This window comes from Heterocephalus glaber, unplaced genomic scaffold (assembly GCF_053883595.1).
Source record: "Heterocephalus glaber isolate CG9 unplaced genomic scaffold, H.glaber_assembly_v1.0 deba00000122, whole genome shotgun sequence".
Classification (NCBI taxonomy): Eukaryota; Metazoa; Chordata; class Mammalia; order Rodentia; family Bathyergidae; genus Heterocephalus; species Heterocephalus glaber.
This window is the reverse complement of record NW_028258138.1, coordinates 17577706-17601930: the sequence shown is the minus strand read 5'-3', so window position 1 is coordinate 17601930 and position 24225 is coordinate 17577706. Positions and strand designations below refer to the sequence as shown.

Below are 24225 nucleotides of genomic sequence, written 5' to 3'. Positions count from 1 at the left end.
AGCGACTTGCTAACATAGGGCTGGCACAGCAGGAAAGCCTGTGCCCAGAGATGCTTCCTTTTGGGAAGGGAGAAGGACAAACGGAACAGGAAGCACAGAGCACAGGTTGCTTGGGACACAGCGCTGTGACCCCTTCAACAGGAGAAATGAGCTGGTTTTAGGAAGGTTTGTTTACTTCTTTTTTTAAAGTACCACCAAGCATTTTAGGCTGTTCAGAGACCCCTGAAGTTCCTCAGAAACTATGATATGGACAGACTGCCAAGCTGGCCAAAGAACAGCTTCTTTTCATCATCTATTGTATTAAGGACGTCACATGTGTTCTCATGAATATGTATGAAGGAAAAAAATTACCCTACTGTATTTTATAGAGGGGAAACATTTTATCATGTAACATATTTACATCCCAAACACAGAATCTCAATTTATGATTCGGTAAACCATACAAACGCTATACATTTAATTTTTAGAGCATTAAAGAGCTAATCTAACCTCATGTCCAGGCACTCCAAAAGGTTTTTGTTTTATTTTGTTAATGAACAACATGTCTTGGCACAAGATATAGTTTGTTATGATGTCTCTAGGCGTTTTTCCTATCAAGCAACTGTTCTGCCCTAAACTCTATGTGGTAAATGACCCCTAAGAGAAGTAGGGTTGTCAAACGGGTCAAACGGAAGATCCCCTAGAGTAGAACATGGATAACTTCTTAGCCCGAGGTCCCTGCTCAAACATGCGCACTCATGCTCTGCCAGGAAGTTTGCTTCTAGGTGGGGTTACCTTTCCACTGAAAACCAGCCTTAAAGCTCCGAGCCAAACACTTTTAGCTCCAGGTTTGCACCTCTAGCTGCATAATCATTAGCTGCACCACCCTCACCATATGCCTGTGTTGAAATTTTTTAAAAATGAACTTCATATTTAAAAAATACAGAGAAAAAAGGTATTGTAATCTTGGGTACACAATGTATGTAAGTGTACCTTGAGTTGTACAATTGTCTTACATGGTTTTTTTTGTTTTTGTTTTTTTGGTACCAAGGATTGAACTCTGGACCTTGCGCTTGCGAGGCACATGCCAGAACCACTGAGCTAAACCTCTGGCCCTGTCTTACATATTTTTAATGTTCTTTGGGCTATTAGTGTGGTTTTCAATCTGTATATATGATACCACGACAAGGTCTTATAAGATACATAAATGAATCTGATGCTGAAAAAGTAAAAGGAGGGAAGGGAAAAAAAGAATTGAAATGCATTATATACATGTACCAATTTCCTACTGAGAATGTAATCATTACGTACTGGAAAACATATACTAATAAAAGAAAAAAAAAAGAGAGAAGAGAACCAAGCTGTAATATACACATGTAACCACTCCAAGATGATTGTGAACTGTGTGTACTACAAAACATGTAGTAATAAAAAGACTTTAAAGCTACAACAGAAAAGCAGTTCCAACCGATTACTGTCTGAAGGTGAATGTTCTGCTTGCAAATATTCAGCGGCATCCTACATGGCTGATGCTTTCTGTCTAAGTCTTGTTCTCTGCAGCCCTGGGAAATTAGAGGTATCCCAGAGGCTGTGATGCAGCTCTGCCATAGACAGGCTTTTGCAACCATCACAGTGCTTTTTCATTCCTTTGCTCCTCTGTTACACCAGTATTATAGCTCCTACTACTCTAAGATAGACAAACCCTCTTACCTGGTATGTAATATTCCAGTAAGAGAAACAATCACCACAAAAATAAAACAATAAAGAAACAAGAAATTACTTTGTCAGTATGTGATATGTATTATGGAGACAAAGAAAAAGAAAAAAAAGCAAGCAGGCCTAGGGATTACTAGGAGTATGGGGTAGGGAGACAGGGTGGACTGGGAAGAGAAGTGTTAGGCAGTCAGGATGTATGGGGGGTGGTCTTAAATTGAGGGTGCCACTTGGGCACTTCCCAGTTAGCTGCTGGAAGAACATGGCAGGCAGATGAAGAAACTAACAAGAAGGCCCTAAGAAGTGAAAGTGTTTGACAAATTCCACAGGAAGCAAAGGAATCCGATGTGGACAGTGCTAAAGAAGCCAGGAAGAAAGAGGTGGGAGAGGCAGAGAAGAGGGAACAGAGCACGTAGGGCCGTGATGCCACAGGAAGGGCTCTGAGGAGCTACTGTAGGGGAGAAGGTGGGGGAAATGTGCTTTGAAAGGATCATTCTGTCTGCTAAGGAACAAAACAGAAGACAATGATGAGGGCGGCTTAGATCAGGAAACTGCTTCCACGTGTGTGTGAAGGCTCATTTCAGTTTTAATAATGATAAATCAGTGCTGTCACAACACTTCCATTTCACATTGTAATCTCCTCTCAGTACCTGCCAGAGATCTATTTTCTTGGTGGTGTGGTGCTGGCGAAGTGGAGGTTGCGTTACATTTATGAATGAAACTTGATGCCACATTCAGTGTTCCTGTCAAAATGCACCCCTGTCACTGGGGGCTAATGCCACTGAAACATCTATAACTTGTGCTTCCCCTGAGAAAACTTAATCTGCAGGAGGGCACTATTCCAAAACAAGGCAAAACCTGCTAGGGTTTCTGGATGTGGGTGACATCATGCTTCTTTCTTTGCCTATCTGGAGGACTCCACATGAGACCAACCATCAAATTTACCTTTACACTCACCCATTTCCTTGGTTCTCATTTTGTCATCACTCCATAGTAGAATTACTTCTTGGTAGGTCCAAGGGGATTGGGTATATTCCCCCCAACCCCCAGTAAAACCCCCAGGTGCTGTGGTGCAATGTCTGCCTATAGCCTATACATACACACACAATAATGTGTACACTGTCATCTCCAGTTACAGTGCAATACCTAATACAGTGTAAATGCTACATAAACAGTTACTATGCTAGAGCCAGTAGGGAACAATGACATGAAAATATCTGTACATGTTCGGTACAGATGCATTTTCTAAAATATTTTAATATGTGGCTGGTTGAATCTCTGGACATAGAAACACTAGTACTGAGGATGGACTACACTTCACATTCATGCAAAAGACAATGAGAATGGAAGTCAAAATTAAAGATGCTATAAAAATTGTGCTCCAAATTTTGGTGTTCATTTGTTTCCTCAATCTCTACAGTGATTCAGGAATGTTAAATTCAAAGAAAAAAATTTGTTCAGTCTCCTTTTGTCAGTGGAAGCCAACTTACTTCTATACCACTGGGAACTGAAGATGAAAGTAAATTAAGTCTCTATGTCACCGCCTTGTCATTGGAAATGCTATTTGATATGGAACAAGCAGCACTGTCTCTTGAAATGGCTATAATTTATGAAGTAACAATGTGGATAATGTATATGTGGGTGAAATATAAACCCGTAAAGCAAAATTTTCTGTGAAAATTTAATCTCAACATGGCAGTCTTCAGACTACCACCTCAACTTAAAATTTTTAAAAAATGCTTTTCCGTTTCTCTAATTTCAAAAAAGCTAAATATAACACGTCCCAAACTATATATTTATCATTCTTACCAAGTCTGAGACAGAGGGGCTATTTTTTAGCATAAAGACAAAAGTTTGTGATCCTTCAATGAAATACTAGATTTTCTTACATTAAAAGGGAAAAATAACAAAGACATGTTGCCTTGATAAGCTGCTCCATCACCCTTGATGGCCACTGCAATCACTGCTGGCAGAGAACAATATCGATGTATTGTGTGGACAGAAGGTAATAAAAATGTAATCTATGCTGTGTTTACTGTAGCCAAACTACATTTCTTTTTTATGTCCATGGACACACACTGATGTGGAAATTCTGTCCAATGTGAAATGAATATGAAGGAATGAACGCCAGTATTATTTTTATTAGTATCTACATTCTGTGTTTAGCACAATGCCATCTCAAGTCTGAACCTAAAACATATAGATGAAGAAACAGCAACAATAACTGCCATCCAGAATGTCTTAACCTTACAGTGTTTTTTTTCCCAATCTGTTGGAAGCTATTCTCAATTTCATTAGTGTTGGATCATAAATAAATGACCTGATGTAACTGCCCAACACTCAGTAGATAAGCTGAGAGAAGTCATAATTTTCCATGTTGCCCATTTTCCTAGAAACTAACCTCAAAAAGAAAGAAAGAAAAGAAAAAAAAGAAAATAACCTCAAAGGGGATCTTAAGGATAAAACCAATTTTATTCTACCTCAGATTCCACAGTAATCTCCTCCTACCCATATGTGTTTTACTTTACATTATTTACTTTACATTATTTAATTCTATAACATACCTGGGACTCATCAGCAGAACTAGCAGGTTATTGAAAGTAGAGTACTTGGGGTTTTTTTGTCACTGGGAATCGAACTCAGGGCCTTGCGCTTGCCAGGCAGGCGCTTTGCCTCTGAGCTACCTGCCTGGCCCTTGTATTAATTTGCTGGTGCCCCTCAAAATACCTGGCTTGCACTGATACATCTTGGATTCAAAAATACCTAGTGTTGGGCCAGGGATTTAGTTCAGTGGTTTCACCGCCTGCTGCGCAAGCGCAAGGACCCGAGTTCAATCCCCGGTACCAAAAAAAAAAATACCTAGTGTATTAAACATGGGTTGGGCCTGCTGGATGCTTTTTAAAAAATAATGTTTTAAGAGAGGAACATAGCCATATCTACTTATTTACTAATTATCTGTGCCTGCGATATTTCATGCTGTGATGGCAAAGGTGACTGTGTGTCCTGCAAAGCCTAAAATATTTACCATCTAGCCTTTGATAGAAAAGGGTTGCCCACCCCTTTAAAATTATCCACTTCCTCTCCTTTAGCAAATAGCTAAAGAATAGATCACATATATAATGAGCATCCTTTTGCTATTCAGAGTAAATAATCTTTTTTCAAAAAACATAAATAAAAGCTGATTTCCTAAACATTTCGACTCTTTTCCATCTTTGAGTTTCTCACTATCATAACTTTGAAGAAAAATACTTTTTTTTTTCCTAAGCATTTCTGGATATCAAAAATTTGGCTTTTCACACTTGTCAATCTGATAGATTTTACTGGCACTGATGTGACATGTAATTTAACACACCACCACATCTTATAATAATAATTTTTAATAATGTTTGGCAGTTTAAAACATTCAATTCCAATGATATTACAGAATGTGCTAAAGTGAACTAAGATTTGTTGCTTCATAACTGAAGAATAGTATAGTATAATTAAGAACAAGAGTTCTACTTTAGGCAAAGTCTAAATGGCCTAAGTACTTATACAGGGTCCAGTTAAGATATGGGACACACTGGTTGGGAACTGGGCGGAAACACTCTTTGGGCTGGGGATTTAGCTCAGTGGTTCTACCACCTGCCTTGCAAGTACAAGGTTCCAAGTTCCATCCCCAGTATCGGAAAAAGAAAAAAAAAAGATATGGGACACAATGACCAAAGGCCTTAGGGTTAAAGGAGCACAAATTATGAGCTTCTGAGGCCACAAACTTAAAACCTAGGGGTGGTGTTTTGGCCTGCTTTGATAAATTTCAATTCTTTTTTGTGTTATATGAGCATACACTAGTTTATTCCACTATATCTGGGTTACTTTGATGTACCAACAAGTTAGTGTTTTCCTTCCCTCAATCCTACATGGGGCCAGACCTACACCTTAGCCCTAAATATAATCCTAACGTACAAGTAACCCATGCAGAAAGGATGGTTGTTCTCCAGTGTATAGGGTGGGATTCTACAAAACCAAGATGAAACAGAGAGGAAGGGATAGTGTGCATGGCTGGACTATCTACTTCCAACTGAGAGGTGTGCTGGTTTATTCTCTGCTTTCATAGTAGCTTACATAGGAACAAAAAACCAATGAAACCTCTAACCCTATAGTTAGAATAGGCACAGCTACATCTACCTTATCTCACAAGTACTAAGAGCTAGCATACTGGTCTAACAAACTCAGTCTCAGAAGTATCTGTCGAGAATTCGCTGCTGGTATCTTTACACTTCAACACGGTCTCCAGTTTATTGAACACGTTCTTGTTTATAGCAGCCTAGTTATGTCGCCTGACTCAGAAGTAGGAAAAATACTAGTCTCGAATAATGATTCTCAGCTATGGGTGACTTTGCACATTGAGCAAAGACTGGACACAATTTTAGTGAGCAGCTGGATAATGGCACATAGTGTGGAGGGGTTAGGGATACTGCTAACCATCCTACATGTGCAGGACAGACTCTTGTAACAGTGAATCATCTGCACCAAAATGTCACCCATGGGCTGGGGGTGCTGCTACCCTAAGTGGGAGGCCTAACAGAGGCATGGCTCGAGTTCACTCCCCTGCCCCACCAGAAAAACCTTGGTCTGTGTTGTTTGTGTCACATGTCAGCTGAAGTGAAGGTCACCCTGTTCCAGAGTCCATGGAACAATAGCTGACTAAGAACTGGAATGATACCACTGTGTGAGATTTAAGGCCCTGAAGGAGTTGGAGTATTTACCTTTTGAGCTGGAATCTAATGGACAATGCTAAAAAATATGATCACTCTTATATCTGAAAAATAAAGTAATCAACACATCTTTATATAATTTTACTGCTTACTAATACATTGTACAGACTAAAGTGAAACTTTTGCACTGTCCTAAACTCAAATGGGCTGATGTAAAATTAATATCAGAAATGACTCAATCTCACAAGATTCTTTGTCACCAATGAACAAGATTTTAAAAAAAAGATTTAAACTCATCAATTTATGAGTAAAATGACAGTTCTGTTTCATGTTTCCATTCCTTATTTTTGTGGTTTAGATTCTTATCTATGAGAACAAAAAAAAGTCAAAGTCCCTAAAATTCCAATACTTTTCAAAATTGGTTTTGATGACAAAAAATTTTAAATCTAGAAGTGCCTGATTATAGCAATAAGAAATGTTGACAGGAAAATTATTATATTTACAATGTGGACCATATTGTACATTTTGTCCATAAGTATAATCTTATACCAGCTCAAGTGAAGAGCTTCTGTGATCTCACTTCACACGTATTTTACTAGAAGCAGCTCACACTGAGCAACCTGTAAAATCAATCACCTCTGTGCACAGTGAAGCATCCAATTAGCCTAAGTTGGTGAAGGAACAAAGTGGAAATCTGATTTGCCCAACAAGCAGGCTTGCCCACCTTCCAGTGGGGCTCATTTTCTCTGAATGGAGTCTGCTATCTGCATTTGACCTCCAGACGTCCATGACTTTCTCAATTCAAATGTGCAGCTTTGCTATAAATAAGATGCATAGCTGTACAGGCTATAAATAACTAGAAATTATACGCTTTCTCTTGTCTGTTTGTACCAGAACTGCAAAACCCTTCACTTGGTATGATTGAATAGTCTCTGTAGGTATCAAAAAAATATAGCTGATAAAATCATTTCATCCTCCTAGAATGGAAGGGTGTCAGGATTCTAGAGAAAGACCAAGTAGTGGAGAAAAGGAAAATTACAAAAGATACTTCCAGGATCTGTTTGGAAGAATGGATAAAAATGTTGAGATATACATGTGTTTATGTATTAAATGATGATGTTCATTTCAAAAATATAATTCTTTTACATGCTAAAAGTCTACAAAATAAAACAAGGGAAAATTATTTTTAAAGGGGGGAAATGCACATAACTTATTGCTGCATATCATCTCTATTCATAGCATTGAGGACAAAATGTTAACATTCGTCATCCTGATTCACTAATTTCTGTATTCTTGAAATGCACTTTCTGAACCTCAAACATAATTGCTTAGCCTAGAAAACAATGTCACAACCAAATGCTTAGACATCTGGTGTGGAGCACAGCCAAGCCATTTAGGTTTTGGTTGGTCCCTGTGTTTGACAGCCCCAGACAAGTCACCAAGCTCTGTAAGCCTCATTTTCTCAAATGTATAGAGGAAAGGAGGAAAACATCTACAAAGTGCACTGAAGAAAAACAAATGATGTAGGCAAAGGCTTGGTAATTTGCAACACATTACAGAAATCAAAGTATTATCAAGCCAATAGTGTGGTATTTAGAGGGTCTCCTAGTCCTATTATCTCAGAAGAACTCACTAGACCTTCAGCGTTGTTAAGAGAAAAATGTTTCTTCACAGTACCAAGAACTATGTTTATCAAGACAGTAAAAACTACATCTTTCAAAATTTACCAATTATTTGAATCAATGTGAATGTCTTATAGAGATCATTAAAAAACTGTATGGTTCAGGATGAAATCTTTTGTGAAGTACATAATTCCCCATCTATAATTTGTCTTAAAAAAATACCTGGTTTCATCAATTTTGAGACTTCTCCCCCAAGATAATATTGATAAATGCCAATTTTAAATGTTCATTTTAATTATAAAATACCTGGAATACAAGTAAAATTATGTCTCTTCTAGCAATAAAAATATCAAGAGTATATATCAGCTCTAACCTATAGCTGGATAAATTTATTCCTGGATATAATCCAAAATTAAAAATGAGTACTGGTGTGTTGGATACTATATTTTTTAACAAAGCTAGACTGAAATAATCAGGAAACACAAGCTATTGTAAGACCTGCAGTGGTTGGCTGATGCATTTATTTACAGGAAACTACCTCCTATTCCTAATGACAAAATTCTAAGGGAAGCACCTCTGATTCAGCATTGTGCATTCTAGGAGAGGAGGAGGAGGTGGTCTTGAAACAAAAGTGACCTTTGACCTCCTAAGGCTTCACACTGCCTTATAAAACACATAACTAGAATGAAAGTACACAAAGCAGTTTGTCTACTACAATGCACAAATAGCAAATATTGGGGTGGGAACAAGTTATTAATGTACATAGTCTCTTGCTAAATCATCTCATCTTGGCAGCTTTTAGGAAACCAGAGTGGTGCTAAATCAAACATGATACTAACATTGTATACACAATGTTTAATTGAACCACACTAAATAAAAAGAAAATTGATCAGAAATAGTTAAAGCTTAGTCAGTGCTCTCAGCCCAACACCTGAGGTTGTCTGGCAAAAATTAGATAAAATTATAAGCAAGGGAATAGGAACATACACTTTATTAAATGACAAGTGCTCTGGAAAAAAAACCCATGCAAAGAAGGTGATGCTGAAGTTATAACCCAGCCATGCAATAAATACACCTGCCCTTTCTCTCCCCCAAGTGAATAGCAACATACGTTTAACAAGATCTTGGGAAACAGGTTCCCCGGTAGTCTTGAGTAGACTTTGGGACACTATGGAGAAAATAAGAGAACATAACTAAAAACAAATACAGAAACATGGGAGTGCTGGCTGAAACTCGCTCAAAGGGTTCCACTGGCCCAAAGCAAAACAAACAAAAATATCATTAAATGACAAACAAAAAATAAACAGGGAACAAAAGTAAATACATAAACAAACATCAAAATCTATTTTCAGCCGAGGTTAACATCTGAGAATGCACGACAATGTGTCACTGATTGGAAATCCAAGTAATCTATTAAGAGGGTTTCTTACGGCCTCCTTAATGCCAAGCTTTACCAATTCCCTTCAATTCCTTTCTCACAGTATCTTCATTCCTTTAACTCCACATAAGGCAGCTTCTGGCTCCTGATTCAGGGATTTGATGAGGCCTTTATTACACCTGTCTGCCTATCTAACGGACCTTCAGCCCCTTCCTTTTTTTCCCCTGCCTTTTGAGATTCTGGGGATTGAACTTAGGGCCTAGAGGATGCTAGACCAGCAAAAGTGCGCTACTGCTGAGCTACATCCTCAGCCCTACCTTAGCTTTTTTCAAATGTTATTCTGTAACCCATTCGAAGTAATTGCTGCTTCCCTTACACAATGCATTCCCCTTAGGGGTGTCCACCTTTTGCAAATCTCTCAGAAAAGTGTGTGTCAGCCTGGGCATCTCTAACTAACCTGTGGTGACCCCTGCTTGCTCCTCGTCCAAACTCATCAAATGGAAAGGGTGCTGGAGAGGCTCACAATGCGGTGACTTGGGGGGACAATTTCTACCTCTTAAGGCAAATTCTTCATTGCTAATAATTTAAAGTTTTCTTATTACATGCATAATAGTGTATCTGACAAAAATTTCACCTCGAAGCTAAACCAGTTAGCATCACTGGAACAAAATATCCTTTGTTCCAAAGGAGCCAGCCAACAGAATCATCTGCTGTGTTCCAAATTCTCTGACCTAATTAACTTCTTTGTTTGAAATGCAAGCAGGGAGTCTTTTGAGCTAGAAGCTGCAGTCATCCAATCCTTGGGTTACCAGTTCCTACACCTGTCCCCAGGCAGGACTCCAGCAGTGACCTCAGGCAGGTGAGGGCAGGAGAGCCGAAGAATTTTCCATTAGATCCCACTTACATACTGGGCCCTTTCACAATGGAAGGTCCTAATGGTGCAGGTCCTTTTATTGTTTTGCTTAATCCTATCATCCACCTGGAAAATAATTTATAGATCTCCAAGAAATCTCAGGTTGGAAGTGATGGCTGCCACCCTTGCAATACATGAAGAAAAGAGACAAGTTTATTTCAAAAAATGCACAATTGTTAAGTTCCATCTTTATCAAATGGAGGAATAACTTCATCAGTAGGTCAAACTTCCTATTTATGAAGAAAAATAAAAGTTTTTTTTATTTATTGGAGTTCTAATTTGGAAGACTACTGAAAAAAGAAGTGTTATATACGGATGAATTAATTCTTCAAGGAAAATTTTCATCTTGCAGATTTAAGCCATCATTAACTTCATGTATCTATTGCCTAGAATTATGAAAAGCTAAACGTTCAAGAGAAAGGCTTTGAAAATTTTATTGCCCGAGCCTTACGTTACTCAAGTTTTCCAAGTTAAGAGTCTCCTTCTATTTCCAGAAGAAATGAAAAGTTGACCCTGCCACTGTTCATGTGCTGAGCTCAGGGCAACATGGGCATTTCTGCTCCCTGGCATTTGAGATGTATGAGCTCAATTCAATCACATTCCCATACCACCACAATAAAAGACATGTTAGGAAATACCAGTATTCATCACAGCAACACACCCTGTCAAGGCAACTGAAGCTTCATCAGCCAGGCTTCCAGAGATAAACTATATTCACACACAAAGTGCACATGCATAAACACAGACAACACGTAAGTATGCATTTGCAGAAATGGCTTCAGAAGACAAACAGCCACTCCAGCTCCATTTTAAAGAGAAGCACTCAAAAGTCCCTACAGATTGCAAGAGGAATCTACCACAGCTAAGAAAAGAATACATCCAAGGCCATGCTTAATTAGATAGACAGAGAGATGTGCTCATGACTGAACATACTGTGGAGACTCTGGGCAATTAGAGAAGTTGATAGAAATGTGGTTAGTGGTAGCAACAGGCCCATTCCCATGAACCAAGAAAAATCAATCTGTTACAAAGAGCAGAGTCAGTGGCGAGAAAGGCGAAAGGTGGCCAGGCTGGAGAAGGGGTCCACTTACTGACGCTGCCACACACCGCCATGCAGTATTCTTCCGTGTCAAAGTTGTTCCTGTTGCCTCCACATCCGCCGTAAAAGAACGGGGCGCACTTCCCTTCAGTGACATCAAAGTACCAGCGGGAGATCATTGCTCGGCATGGCCCCGTCTCGGCTTGTTCAGAGCACACCTCTAATCAGAGGAGATGTGGGGAACCACATTTAGCATGAAAAGGCAGTGTCTCGCTGGTCACGTACACACGTTTACTTGTCTTATGCATTCATCCTCCCAGTGGTAACCTGGACTGGGTTGATTAGCAGCATCTACCGTTTCCTGAGGAAGTTCATTATTCGCCAGGACTTCAGAGTCACCTCTGAAACAAAGCAGGCCCTTCTCATCTGGTTGAGTGTGCAGGGCTCAGTAGTAAAAAAACAAAAAACAACAACAACAACAACAAAAAAAAGGATTTTGGCTAGAGGTACAAAGATCTTTTAGCTGCTTTCAGGTGAATTTTCAATGATGGAAGGTTTCTGAACATCAAAACAATTCTCCTCTACAAAAAAATTAACTCTTTTTATAAAACTGTAAGTCAACTTTGATGTAAAAGGACTATTTGGGTTATGATACAAACATTTAAGCTCTCACAAATATCTGGCTGCTTTCCTTAATAAATGATTGCCTTGAGTATAAAACTAATTACACGCATTTTGAATGTTTTCCGGGTTCTGGAGAGAGTTAGTTTAAGCACTGATTATACGTGAAAACATACATGTTGTCTCTCTGTAAGAGTAACTTACAGTCAATTATATTAACCAAATTTAAGATAATTTTTTACGTATTTATCTCAACAATAATGTTCCAAACAATAAAATGTAGTCAACCAACTCTTAATTTGTTAATATATACCATATATTGTTTTATGTTAAAACATCTTACCTGTCAACATGCCTTGCCATCCTCCCCAAGATAGTTCCATAATCCCTGATGGACTCGTATAGTAAACCCTTTAATACTACTTAGAACACTAATCAAGATCAAAACTTAACATACCCATGTCTTGCTTTCTATTCTTGGTTTCACTAACATACTATTGGAAAAACAATCTTTCTAGAAGATAAAAGCTACTCAGATGCCAGAGCTTTCAAGTGAAGAATATTCAACACACTGATGATCCTCATCAACAAGAGACAAAGATCCACAATGTCAATGTAAAGGGAACTGACATTTTACTTTTTTACACCACTGTTTTTTCAACAGAGGCAATGAAGTGACAGCAAAACCAGAAGCTGCTGTTATCATGACGATGGGACAAAGAAGGGAGAGAGTCAGTCTCGGCCCAGATAAGCCTGAAAAACTCTACAGAGAGTGTATCACATGCAACAGAAACATATGAGATGTTCTGGGTCTCTTTGATGGTTTTTGGGTGGAAATACCTGACTCCAGGGGGATCAAGCTCAGTATCACGCATCAAGGTCATCTCGCTAGGTACAGATGCTTTGAAAGCCCATGCTCCTTGGCTTTCTATACAGAACTCTCCCATAGGATGAAAATCAACTGACTTGTTGATGCAAGGATCGCGTCCACTTTGCAGTTTTATTCATCCCCTCAAATCACAGGCTTTGCATTCTTATTTATAAAGAGTAAGTTAGTTATGTATCTTATCACCTCAAAATTACTGACAGAGCAGTTTCTGGACCAAGGAGCTAAAAGCCATGCCCACCTGGGGGCTTTGCCAACCACGGACAGTGGCAGTCGCCACCTCCAGATCTGATCTTCTCTCTCAGGTGTAGAGAACACCTTTTCCCTCCTTCACTATCTCTCCCTTATGAATCTGTACATATTTGTGTCACATGTTCACTCATGTTTCTAAGACGGGATACTACTCATCAAACTTTTCCTTAGGCTGTGTTAACTCATAAGACTATAAGACCACCGTATGGTGGCTGGAATTGCCACTGGAATTGCAAGGTAGTATGGCTGGTGCTATCAACTGAAGCACAGAATTCCCACATCCCAAGGCACAGCCACAAGTCACAGAAGTATTGACAGCAAAATACGCTGAGCCTCAACTATTCATGCTGATCTCTATCTCTTAGAGCACCAACTGAGTGCCTTCCGATGCTTGACTGCTATGGCCCCATGGTGTTCATCAAAGCTTGGCAGGTGTAGTCAATCTGTCTTTATGAATTCTCTCATGTGAGAAATAATAGTGGTAGAAATCTGGGTGGGTGCAAATTAAATAATAGGATGAAAGAATGACTGAAGAAGGGAATCCATCATGGGTATTTATCCTTATGTGACCAAAAAGAGTTGAGTGCCTCTGATGAGGCAAAATTTCCAGCCCAGAATCCAACCTGAATGGCACTGCAAAACTTATTATGTCCTGATACCACTAGTGAACTATAAGGTTCATTTTTATTTTTCTTCTGCCTAATTCTATAAAAGCTATAAAATTCTGCATTACAGCTTATTTGAAGAAATCAGGCCACATAAGCCCCAATCAGTATGAAAAAGCATTTAGAACTGGAAGAATAGGGCTAAAATGTGTCCCTTCTCAATCTCTAAAAGACAGTCGCCAGTTCAGGGGCTTCTGATCAAACCAGAGAGACTCACAGACAGAGCTAGAACTGAACATTCTGAGGTAATAAAAAAATTATAGAGCATAATTTTTCCATATTTCACAAGTATACTTAAACTTCATACATAGCACAAAGATATCATCTTTCTTCTGCTCAAAAATTCCTTATCTGTGCTTCTTCACTAATTGTACAGTAGAAAGAGCAAATGTAAAAAGACAAACAGTTTGCATTTGTAATATATCACTTGCTTAATTTAACAAAAATAAAATAAAAACAAGACCTAAGTATTGAAATTTACTAACTATATTTAATGTCAATACTTCAAATAAATTTGATTATTGTTTAGTCACTCAATCCATTAATAATGAAAAGGGCTGACCTCAATGTAGTTTAAAACAACTTTACTTTTGTCATTGTAAGTTACTGATGCAGTTCTAAACATTGCTATGTGGTAAAGCTTTATGGACCTAATTATCAGAACTAAACTTGAATTCTGTTAAAGCTTAAGTGTACAAATTTGTGTTTGATTATTACTGATGAAAAATATTAACAATCAACACACTAGAAAACTGATTATTTTTATAGAATTGTTTTCCCTGATAATTTTAGATTATTTTAGATAATTCTGTTTTAGTATAATCAGCATACTTTTTCAAAGTGCATTTGTCATGTGCTTGCTCATATTAGCAGGCAGTCATCAAAAAACATGATTAGGGGCAGTAAATAATCAAATATTTATTATCTAGGAATCATATTTTACTAAACAGAGTCATGTAAAATTAGGCAAGTACGCTTGAACTGAAGTCTTATGACAAAACTCCCTTAAGCTCCAAATACAGGTTGAAATACCTACCAATGAAACAAACAGCTGTGCATGACAATGAAACCACTGACTTAGTAGAAAGAGAAGGCATCTCCAGTTGGCTAGCCCTTTTATTAAAATGTGTTAATTCTCTAAGGCTACCCAATAAATCTGTCATTCTAATTAGACCTCACCCAATTCTCACATCTCTCCATGCTGAAAGGTTATTTATAAAATGTCACCTAAAGGAGATTTACTTGTAAAGTTTTAGACTAATCAGTACTCCAGTGTTGGTGTTGTCAGTGTGAGCTCCTAAAGGCTAACTCTGTGATCTTTCCTCAGTCTTTGTTTTTGTTTGTTATAAGAATAAACTTGTTCAGGGCCAGGGATTTAGCTCAGTGGCACTGTGCCTGCCTCACAAGCGCAGGGTTGTGAGCTCAATCTCTGGCACACACACAAAAAAAGAATGAACTTGTTCTTCACTGAGTGCCATGTGTAGGCTAAGGTACAATAGAGAACTATCAAGTCTGAAACTAGGAATTCGGTATTACATCCTATGTTGGAAAGTGAAGGGAAAATGATTTTTTTAATTGAATGAGAAGTAGGGATATGTGTAAAAACTGGCTTTCCCCAGAAAAATAAAAAACAAAACACTTGAGTTATGGCACTGGCCAATTTTCACGGTAGAAAGACTCCCACCACTGGCAATTTAAACACAGATTGGGAAAAAATAGAATGCTCTCTGTCTGCAGATGACATGATTGTCTACGTAGAAAAGCTAAAAGAATGGACAACTCCTGGAACAAATAAGCAATAGCAGCAAGGTTGCAGCGTGCAAGGTTAACATACATACAAAAATCAATTGCTTCCCTCTATACTGGCAATGAACAAGCGGAATTTGAAATTACAACCACAATACCATTTGGATCAGCATTCCTCAGAGTTAAATACTTAGGTGAACTACTAAAACTCTAATAAATACCAAAGAACTACATAAATCAAAGAACTTAAAAAAAATTCCTCAACACCGTGATAATTAGCTTTCACAAGCTAGAAAGGAATGTTCGGTGACAAGCCAATTGGTTGGTTTCCTCCAATGAGGCCCAATAGGGGCACAGGTGAAACTATTACCAATTATCATGTAGGGAGATTGGAAGAGTTGTTCAATATTCTTAGTCTGAAGGTTTGAATCTAAACAAAAAACAACAAAAATCTCAGTGGGTAGACATCTTAGAGTTCTCTTGCACTTGCTGACATTGCTAATATACTAAGAACAACATCATCAAAGGTAAGGAAGGTTTTCTTTTGACTTTCTTATGGTCTCAGTGTCCAAAATCTCCACAACATGTAGGGCAGCAGACACTACTAGAGGCTCTTCCTCAAAGTAGAGTCCATGACCAGAAACACTTGGGTCCCATTGGACTTAGAATTTCTGCTAAGCAAGAGTTCCAATGGCTACTCAAATTTGAAAAGCACCGTGATCAGTGATACAATTTAAAACCAGATATAAGGTCAAAATCACAGATAAAAGATTCAATCATGGTCTAAAGGAACCAGGGGGTAAGAATTCGTAAAAGTTGTATAAGACTTGACTTTTTAATGAGAAGTTCACATATATTTGAGGAAAGAAAGATACAATATAAAGGAGTAGTCTCAACATTCAAATACACATCTGAAAACCCTAATTTTTTAAACAGATCACCCATACATATTTATTTTACTCTGAAATTCTGTATTGTCTGAAGCTACAATTAAAATAACTACAATAATTCTCCCTCAAGTCTAATAACAAAGTAATAATTTTCTTAGTCATATTTGTCAATGAAAGCACCTAACTTCTCAAAAATCTAAATTTAAGTGATATCATTCCCATAACATGTGAGAATATTACAAATATCAAACCTTTTCTTTTATTTAGAAAAATAATTAAGACAACAAATAAAAATCACATTGGGCTTAGAACACTTCTTTATGTCACTTTCTGAAAAGAAAAGATTAGATGGCATTTCTGTTCTTGCAAGAAAAAAAACAAAAGATACTTCTGGATAGGAGTGAGGCATTGCAAAATGGACTTGTTGTTTTACGGCCTTTTAAAGGGGAGTCTCCATGTTAACTGGTCTCTTGTCACATCCTCGGGAGAAAAGAACTAGCAGGTTCAAGCTGAGAACAGCAGTGTCCCTGATATACTATAGATGTCAAACACCATTTGCTCTTTTATAACAGTCTGCTGGGGAAGACTAAAAGCCAAAACTAGAAAGACAATCTCTTATATATTTCACTACCTACATGGCAAATGTACATATGCTGTATTTTAAATTACCATTTTATGGAGTTTTCTGACTCTAAGCATAAGCAATTAGATTGCTTTATACATCTCATCTGATACTTTTTACCTTACCGCGTATGTATTCATCATGTTTACTCTGGCATGTTTTTTATTTTATTTATTTTTGCTCAGTAACGTAGTTTCCTTAGCTATCTACTTTGTGCAGGGCCCTGAGGTAGGAGTTACTGCTGACATTAAGATGAGCTGGAGTACAGTAGGGGTATTTCTCTGTTCATGTATTTAAAGCTAGACATCACTATAGATCTCAACACCACCTCTCTTCGTAGTAAGAGAGATTCCATTCCCATTCCCTCCCAGAGCACATTCTGGGTTGTCAGAACAGTAAGGTACTATGGCATCTTGTGAATAAAGGCCAAGGATGCTGCTAAACATCCTACAAGGCACAGAAAGTCCTTCAAAACAAAGAATTACTCAGCCGCAAACATCAGTAGTGTAAAGGTTCAGAAACTCTGCCACAGCCCAAGTCAACACCAGAAGGATTGTTGTTAAATTTTGTCATTTTGCCTACCAACTCTGCTATGCGGTAGTCACCAGTACCTCAGAAATCCTGGATAACAAATGTTAGTGAATTTCCGGAAGGGAGAGAATCACGAGAACTCCCCAGCAAGCACTCTCTCTGCTTATGCCATGAAACTTGAAGGAGTTATGGTCACGTGTAAACAAGAAGAAATTTCCATCCAATGTCTATGATACTTTCATATTCTGTTTCAGAAAGGATACCTAATAACACTATAATTGAAAAAAAAGAGATAACATCACCCTCATAACCATCCAACAGTCCTAACATTAGAAAATAGTGTACCCAAAACAATTCTTCTTGCCTATAGCTACTTTCTTTACAATGTAGTCTCTGAATTTCTTGAACATTATTTTCATATGAGATCCATTCATTCTTGCCCCCCTTAACTTTTCGTTCTTCTACTAAGAGAATCATAAAAGGTCAGGCATGTTGGCAGGGGAAGCTGGAAATGAGATAAACTTTCAGAAAGGCAAAATGGTTCAACGAAGACAGAAGCAGGTGCTCAGTGCAAAGGCCTCGGGTTCAATTCCAGTACCACCAGAGAGAGAGAGAGAAGAGAGAAGAGGCTCTATATGTGGTACTGTGTCTCTTTTACATGGTCCCACTCTTCAATCTCATGCTTTAGGCAACCTAATTATCAGCATGAGTTTGCTATATTAGGACCATCAAATTACACAGAAAAACGATGTGTTTCACTCTGCCTCTTAACAAACTATGTACCAACCACCTCACAATCAATGGCTGCCCTGCCACAGGGCACAAAATAACAGGCTGCCACCTGTCATTTCTATGGTCAGTGCTGGCACCAGTTCTCTTGACATTAAAGGGAATGCTATGCCCTGGTACAGGAATATGAGTACATCCTATTTGACTTAGTCAAACAGGGAGGTACAGGCCTGAGGCTTGCTGTCAAAGAAGGAGCATTATCCTTTGCCCTGTTCCCAAATACTCCTTGGAGCTTTATATCCTTTTTTTGGGCAGCAAATCACTACCGAAGCCTGCAACACAACTATGTGAGTTCATTTTCATGTTCACAGCTCACAGTTCACCCCATGCTTTGTGAAAGTTAAATATGAAATGATATGCAAGAATCTCATTAGTAAATTACAGAATAGCTTGCGTCTTGTCCATTGCAAACAGGTAGCAATGGAGACGAGAATTAAGCTAAGCTTTGTTTCTTTTACTCCTGAGATCAACGCAAGGGACTCTGATTTATAATGCTTATTGGATTCACTGTATTTGATGCTCATCACCTAGTACACTTTTTCTTCCTTGATAATCATTCAAATGCCAATTTCTCTGAGATGCCTCAGGGAAAATTCCTGTCCCCAGGCTAAGCACTTTCCCCTTCCATGCTGCCAAAGTTCCTTCTCAGCTGCAGACTCCTTTGTCTCAAGAATGGTGCAGGGACAGCTGGAAACAACATGAGCTGGCTCCCTACTTCCTATCACCCAATGCAATGCTCTTTACCTAGAAGGGCCTGACCTGTGATGGGGGTATGTGTGACAGCAAACCAAATGATGCTTCTCGCAGATTATGGTGACCAGAGGAGGAGAACAGTAATTTAATCCTACAAGGTCAGTCACCAAACCCAAGACAAGAAACACTTGGATCAAACTTTCTAGCTTCACCATCATATGCAATAGTTTGAGTTACCTATTAGGGTCTCTCTCTGTCCACTTAGTAGAAGAATTTCTACAAGCTTTAAAATACCTGCAAGAAATAAAACTCTATCTTGAAGGGTAATAGCATTTAAAACTATATTATTCAGTTTTTAGCTGAACATAAAGATTTAACTGCAGATATTTTAATACACTATATATTTACAAAAAGTTTTAAGAAAGAAACCACGTTGAAGATACTTTCATCAAAACATAACATAATTTCATCATAACATAATGCTGTCCATAAAAATTAGCTCTACCAATAGATAACGGACACCTCACGTTTATACTTTTTTGTAATTAAACAAGGAAATTATTAGGGCTGGGGATATAGCTCAGTGGTAGAGCGCCTGCCTGGCAAGCACAAGGCCCTGAATTTGATTACCGATACCAAAAAGAAAAGGCAATTGTTGGCTTACCTTTAACATTACTAACTAGTATTCAACATTAGTTCTCTAATGTTCAGAATACATTCGTGTACTGCAATGATGATTATAATACTGCAGCTATAGTTAATTGAGCACTTACTGTCTAACAGGAACTGTGCTAAATGTTTCCATGGATTAATTTATTCTCACCACATAGTTAATATTGGGTGGATATTACTAATCCCCATTTACAGAGGGAAGCAGTGAATATTAAACATTATTTAAATTGTACAAAAGTGCACTTAGTAGGCTGTAGAACCGAGAATCAAATCTGGGCAGTCTGCGCTTGTAAAATAAACCACTTATTGGATATTACTGTAAATGCTCTTAACATAGATTTTTCTAAAGTCATTCTCACAATGAACAGTCAAGGTAACATTGTCATTTACACTGTATACATGAAAAATGTGTTACTTAACAATTCTCTCTTAAGCATTGGACAAGCTCTTAGGATACTTGTCTGCCCCTAGCCATAAAGAACCAAAAGGAAAAGCAGAAAACAAGCAAAAAAGAACTACCTGGGGGGAAAAATCCCAATGTGGTAGTACCTGCAATGTAAAGACCTCTATAGTATGCCTATGGACAAAAGCAAGGGTTAGCAAACATCTTGTGCAGAAGCCAGAGAATGTACACTTTCGGTTCTGCAGGCTACAATGATCTCTCTTGAAATGACTCAACTCTGCTTCTACTGCATGAATACAGCCATAGACAATATGGAAGTAATCTGGCTGGGAGTTTTCCAATAAAATCTTTTGTTTAGAAATTGGAAAAACATGTTCCTTTTGGTCCATGGGCCATAATTTTCTGATTTCTGATTATTATTTACTGACCTCTAATCCTACAATTTCAATAAAAATTCTAAAATTCTGAAAATGATCAATGTGGAAAAATGTAAGAGAAATACATGACAACAGCAAAGAAATAAGCACATACAAAAGAACACAAGTTAAATGAATAGTGTGCATTTATAAAGAAAAGAAAAATGAAAGTGTAATTTAGGCATTAATATAGCAGAAACACACGGGCCCATTATGTTCCAAAGCCTGGTTCATCACTGATCAAGTTATTTCACTGCACAATTTTTTTTACTTTCTCTAGACCTTAGTTGGTTTGGCTATAACTTGGGTGGTGGTGATGGTGCAATGTTTCCTCCAAATAGCAAAATTACAAGGGTTAAAAGATCCTAGAGTCAGGGATTTAGCCCAGTGGCACTGAGCCTGCCTCGCAAGCTCAAGGTCCTGAGTTCAATCCCGGATACCAAAAAAAAAAGACAGATGCCTGTTTTAGAGAGCAAGGGGAATGGTGGGTCTGAAAATATATCTGCAATAAAGAGTTCCAGCGTGGGCCTGCTACAAGATCCCAGCAGGTGAAACCATGTCTACTCTGCCCCCACTATCTTTTTTTTTTTTCCCCCATTAACTTTATTGGTACATTTTAGGTATAAAATCCAGTTACATTCATCATTGGGACCTTGTACCATTACATGAGTCTCTTGGTTCTTATTTTTTTTCCCCTTCCCTTGCCTTCCCTTCACCCCACCACCCTTCCCTATTTGCAAAGACTTTGTTTCCATTTTTTTCCTCTTCTCATATTTTTCCCTTTCCCTTTTTTCCTTTCCCCTACCCCTCCCACTTCCCCTGCTCCTTTAGACCTTTTCTTCCTGCTACACAATACCAATTATACATTTTTCAAATTACAATATCAAGATCTAGGAGACATTACCACACACTTTACAGAATTTAAAAGGATATAGAAAGCATATTACAAAAATCTTTTTTGAAATAAATTTGACAACTTCTAAGAAGTACCTTGGAAGACAAATTAATGAAACTAACTCTAGAGGAAAGATAAAATTTGAATAGCACCTATTAAAGAAAGTATATTCCTAGCTTGAAAACCTACCTATATGACAACAGCAGGCTCATAAACATTTTAGCTGATAAATTATATCAAACAATTAAAGCAGAAAGAAGAAGGAACACTTCTCTCCTCATTTTAGGAACTCAACATTATGCTAATCCTAAAACTGGATAAAGATAATAGAAGAAAAAAGTATGAACATAGATAGAAATTTGTTTAACAAAACAACTAGAAGTCAGATCTGGCAGGATATAGAAAGTGGTTTTGTTATAGGGATGGCAGTATTGGTTCAGAATTGAAAGATCCACCCCCAAAAGTCATCATTTTAACAGAGGAAAAGAAAAAGCCATACGATCCTGTCACTAGTTGGAGAAAAAATATTAGACTAAATTCTACAGCTGTTCATGGTAAAAGCTATCAGGAGACTAGAAGTAGAACAGAACCTTCTCAACAGATTAAAGACATGTACTCCATACTTCCAGTGAGAATGCCTTATATGAATGGAGAAGATACAATGCTTTCTCCTTAAGGTGGGGAACAAGGGCAGATATGCTTACTCTTTATCTGTCCATTAAACTTTGAAACCTAGGCCCAACCAAAATAGTCTGGCAATAAAATGACACAATTAGGATAGGACTGGCAAGGTAGAAGCAAAATCTTTATATGTAGATGAAATGATCCTTTACAGAGAAAATACTAAGAAATCTCTAGGAGCCCCTAGAACTTGTATTTGAATTTAGCAGGATTAGAAAACACAAGGTATATATAAAAATTCAGGTCTGTGTATACTTGCTATAAATGAAGAACTGGATACTGAAATTTAAAAGTTATGTAGGAGTACAAAGGACCTAGAAAAGTTAAAAAAACAAAGAAACAAAAAACAAAAACAGTGTTGGAAGACCTATAGTACCTAATTTTAAGACTTCTTCTAAAGCTACAGTAATCAAGGCAGTGTTGGTGTGAGGAAAGACATATAAATCATTTGAATAAAACAGAGAATCTAGAAATAGAATCACACATATATGGTCCACTGAGTTTTGAAAGATCATTCAATATTAGCATTTTATAGAATATAAACTCAATTCAAGAGCCGAAGAAGAGACAGTGTTTTCAGCAAACGGCACTAGAACACCTGGTATCCGTATATAAAAGAATTATCTCAACCCGTTATTTCCATACATGAAAATAACTTGAAGGGATCTATGAACCTAAATATGAAAGCCTAAAAGTATAAAACTTTAAGAAGAAATTATAAGGCAAAATGATTATGAATTCAGGGTAGGCAAGAACTACCTAGGATACAAAAGGCATGGTGTATAAAAGAAAACAATTGATAAATGAGATTCCATCAAAATTTAGAACTTTAAATGCCATCATTAAAATGAAAAGTAGTCCTTAAACAGACCATATTTACAATGCATATAACCTATGAGCAGAATGTATAAAGAATTCTTAGAGCTCATTAATAGACAACCCAATTAAAAAGTAAACATAAGATGATAAATAGCCAGTACAGCACAAGGAAAGGTGTGCAACTCTAGAATCAGAAAAATACTAATCAGTATAATAATAAGATTGAATCATACACTCATTAGGGAGATGAAGTTAAAAGTTTTAAAAGCCTTGTCATGACTTTTTCTTTTTGTTGGATTCTCCCCCTTTGCATTTAATTTGTCATGCCCAATGGATTCATTCTGCTGGGTTTCCTGGGGTTGGAATCCTCATTGTCTTTTCCCAGGGTATTGTCTAAAATTTTTTGGAGGGCCGGTTTGATATTCATGAAGTTCCTGAGGTCCTCTTTATCATGAAAGTATCTTATTTCTCCATCCATTTTGAAAGATAGTTTCGCAGGGTACATCAATCTGAGTTGGAGGCTGTTTTCCTTTAGGGCTTGAAATACATCACTCCAAGCTCTTCTTGCCTTGAGGGTTTGCATTAAGAAGTCTGCTGTGATTCTGATGCGCTTTCCTTTGTGTGTGATTTGTTTTTTTTCTCTCACTGCTTGTAGAATTTTATTCTTCTGTTGGATTTCTGGAATCCTAACTATTATATGCCTATGTGTAGATTTTTTTTGATTAAGGCTAGCTGGAGTCCTATATGCCTCACTTATCTGTATGTCAAGTTCTTTTCCCCTCCTTGGGAAGTTTTCTGCCATCACTTCTGTGAACAGTTTTTTTATGTCATCTGCACTCTCTCCTCTTTCTTCATTGACTCCAATCAGTCTTATGTTATTCTTCTTTGCATTGTCTAGCAGCTGCTGGATTGATTTCTCGTGTTCCTTTACAATTTTAAAGCAATTTTTCTTTTCCTCCTCACTAATTGCAATCTTATTTTCTATATGTGAAATTCTATCCTCACATCGGTTCATTCTGCTGCATAGATTTTCGATGGAGTTTTTAATCTCTTGGAAATCTGTTTGCATCTGTTTTATGGATTCCATTTGTTTCCTATGTTGGGATTCCATCATGTTCCTCAGATCCTCTATTTTTTTATCTGTGTCCTCTCTAGATTTATTAATCATGTCTTGCACCATGAGCAAAATCTTTGCTGTTATCTGAGTAATTATTTCTGATTTCATTTTTCCCACATCCTCTTTTGTTGCCAGTTCAGAGGGTCCAGGTGGTTGAGTATCAGAGTGTTCCATCTCGTTTCCCTT

At 37.7% G+C, this 24225-nt stretch overlaps 1 protein-coding gene across 12 annotated transcripts in view; it reads right to left on the bottom strand.

The window, feature by feature from the left end:
• App (amyloid beta precursor protein) overlaps positions 1-24225 on the bottom strand; it is a 255064-nt gene that overhangs the window by 87853 nt on the left and 142986 nt on the right. For 4 of the 12 annotated variants that reach the window (XM_087213534.1, XM_004842228.4, XM_021256129.2 and 1 more), the window contains 2 exons: positions 11394-11561; positions 9123-9179 (listed from right to left, as the gene is read on the bottom strand). The exons of 4 other annotated variants lie outside the window; for them this stretch is intronic. In XM_087213534.1, the coding sequence (XP_087069660.1) occupies positions 9123-9179; positions 11394-11561 (225 nt within the window). The remainder of the gene's footprint in view (positions 1-9122; positions 9180-11393; positions 11562-24225) is intronic. 4 more of the 12 variants (XM_004842231.4, XM_087213537.1, XM_021256130.2 and 1 more) reach the window with 1 other exon arrangement.